This window comes from Entamoeba dispar, genomic scaffold (assembly GCF_000209125.1).
Source record: "Entamoeba dispar SAW760 scf_1105229461201 genomic scaffold, whole genome shotgun sequence".
Taxonomy (NCBI): Eukaryota; Evosea; order Mastigamoebida; family Endamoebidae; genus Entamoeba; species Entamoeba dispar.
The window spans coordinates 11,074-13,732 of NW_001854574.1; the positions used below are offsets into that span (position 1 = coordinate 11,074).

The 2,659-nt window shown below is 26.9% G+C and overlaps 2 protein-coding genes across 2 annotated transcripts in view, besides 5 other annotated features; one reads left to right on the forward strand and one right to left on the reverse strand.

Annotated features, from left to right (window-relative positions):
* EDI_002160 (uncharacterized protein) overlaps positions 1 to 1,038 on the forward strand; it is a gene marked incomplete at both ends in the record, with an annotated part of 1,253 nt that extends 215 nt beyond the window's left edge. Inside the window, one exon of the mRNA XM_001738209.1 lies at positions 65 to 1,038. Coding sequence (XP_001738261.1) covers positions 65 to 1,038 — 974 coding nt within the window. The remainder of the gene's footprint in view (positions 1 to 64) is intronic.
* Positions 312 to 333: a sequence feature (AT_rich).
* An 8-nt stretch (positions 1,039 to 1,046) lies between the features above and the next one.
* Positions 1,047 to 1,075: a sequence feature (AT_rich).
* An 18-nt stretch (positions 1,076 to 1,093) lies between these two features.
* Positions 1,094 to 1,122: a sequence feature (AT_rich).
* Positions 1,118 to 2,353, reverse strand: EDI_002270 (nitric oxide reductase, putative; the record flags this gene model as incomplete). Its single annotated transcript, XM_001738210.1, has 1 exon — positions 1,118 to 2,353. The coding sequence occupies one exon, from the start codon at positions 2,351 to 2,353 to the stop codon at positions 1,118 to 1,120; it is 1,236 nt and encodes a 411-aa protein (XP_001738262.1).
* Positions 2,002 to 2,022: a sequence feature (AT_rich).
* A 95-nt stretch (positions 2,354 to 2,448) lies between the features above and the next one.
* Positions 2,449 to 2,485: a sequence feature (AT_rich).
* Positions 2,486 to 2,659: the final 174 nt, after the last annotated feature.

A 2,659-nucleotide genomic window follows, 5' to 3' on the forward strand; every position in this document is an offset into this window, starting at 1 on the left:
AAAGAATTTAAACCTATTGGAAGAATTGATTCATAACATTCTCATCAAAACGTTTTAAATGAAGAATACTTAAATGGTAATTCAGCTATTTGTTTTGCAACATTTAGAAGAGATCTTCGGTCTAATTCAATAGGGAAAAATAAAAGTTCCAGTTTAAGTGGAGATTTATCATATCCAGTACATTCGATTGGACGTTCTTCATCATTTTCAAAAGCACATTATTTGACAGAAAATGAATCAGAAGTTCATTTTTTATCTCCAAGACAAAGTAATACTCCAATACAAATAACAAAAGATGATTTGAGATCAACTAAAAAAAATAAAAAATTTTTAGTCCCTACTCTTTCTATTCCTATCAATACAAACAATAGAAATCAACAATCTCATTCTCCTCGTTCATTATTTTCACCTATTTCTATTCTTTCTCCAAAGACATTGTTTAGTCCAAGAACTCCTAAAAGTTTAAGATCATCAGGAACTAGTTCTCCAATAGAATTATCTGAAGGTCTTTCTTTTGAAGAAAAAGCAGAATTTTTTGTTAATGAACTTGGATTTAATGACTTTAAAATTATTTATGATAGTTGTATTGAAGATTTAGATACTAGAACATTTAATGAATATGTATTATATCAACCAAATATTATTATTATTCTTATTATTGATGATTGTCAATTTGGGGTATATCAAAACCAACCATTAATAAACAATAAATATACATCTTTTATTAATGACTCTGACAATTGTATCATTTTTTCATTTAAAGCTAATAAAAAAGAACCAATTATAATAACACGAAAAAACCTTGAAACTAAAACTATTACAACATATCCAAATACTGAAAAACAATTCATTTTTACCATGTACTCTGCATTTTGGTTAACAACAGATGGTAAAGTTACTTTTCATCAAATGATTAGAAAGTCATATTCAATTCAACCACAAGTTTTAAATCCTTTTCATGAAAAGACTTTATCAGAAAAAAGTAATTGCAATAGATTAATTGTTTTAAAATTACTTGAAGAAGAAAAATATTTGTAATTCACTTCATTTATTATTATATAATTTCTAATAAATACAATTACAACTACAAGTGAATTAATTATTATATTTAAATTATTTAATGGTGATAGTCTATTACTTTAGTCCCAAAATCTTTTCCCCAATTAAAACATTCTGTTTCTTGTTCTTTTGTTGGTCTAAAACGAATTGATAATGGTTTATTAACTTCTTTCACTTTAAGTTGTTGAATCCTTGGTATTAAATTTTTTACTCCTTCTCCACTCCATCCAAATGATCCAAAACATTGAATAAGTCTATTACTATAAATAAACGGATTCATATGTCCAAGTAATTCATAAAAAGGAGGTGTTGCATCTCCAACAATTGTTGGTGATCCAAGTAAGAGTCCTTTAGCATCTTTAAAATCATTCAAAATTTCTTTGACTGTTGTATCTATAATATTATAAACTGAAACTTCAACCCCAACTGATCTGATTCCTTCAACAATTCTATTTGTCATAATTTTAGTATATCCATAAGCAGAAGCATAAACAACTACTATTTTATTTTTTAATATTTGTGGTTCACTCCATTCTTTATATTTTTCAATTATCTTTTTAATATCTTTCCTAATTATTAATCCATGACTACAACAAATTGCCTGTAATTCTTCAACAGGAAATCCCATTTGTGTTTCAACTAATTGAACTCCTTTTAATACACTAGCTTTAAATGGTGACATAACAGCATCAAAATAATGCTTATATAATTTTTCAAGCACTTGTTCTTTTCCTTCAACTTGATCATCAAATAATTTTGGTTCTGCGTAATGAACAGCAAAAAAGTCACATGGAAGCAGTACCTTTAATTCTTCTATTACTGTCATCATTGTATCTGGCCAATGAAGAAATGGTTGAATTAAAAATTTCAGATGATATTTCCCAACTTGAAGACTCTTTAACTTAATTGAACAAGCTGTTTTCACTGTTGTAGAAAGGTGACTAATAAATTTTAAATTATTAAGAGCAGCAGCTGTTGCAATAACTGTTGCATTTGGATGTTTTTCAAGAATATAATTTAATGAACCACTGTGATCTGGTTCTGTATGGTTAAGAATAATATAATTAATCTGCCCTTTTTTACCAATTACATTTTCTATTCTTTCCAAATGTTCTTGATGGAATGGCTCTTTTACAGTCTCAAATAATACATTTCCATCATTAGTTGTTAACAAAAACGAATTATAAGTTGTTCCAAAAGGGGTTGGGACAATAATGTCAAACGTTCTGAGGTCAAAGTCAATAGCACCAACCCAATATAAATTGTCTGCTACTTTAACAGCTAAATTCTGCATTTCAGAATTTCCTATTTTTTCTTATTCAATGAGTTGATTAAATAGCACAATATTTCGTGATTATTTATCAATTATCTATTTGAAAGGTCAGTCTGATTTTTTTTTTAAGAATTTAAAAAACTAAAAATAAATCAACAAAATAAGACAGTAGAAAATGCCAAGAAAAGTTTCATTAAGTTGAAATTTCTTATTATTTTTCGAATGAAAAGAGGAAGTTGGTCCAGAAAAAGTATTATTTTAAAAAGTTAAAGAGTAGAGATTATTCATTTCACAATCACCTAATTTAAAGAAACAATAATTAACCAA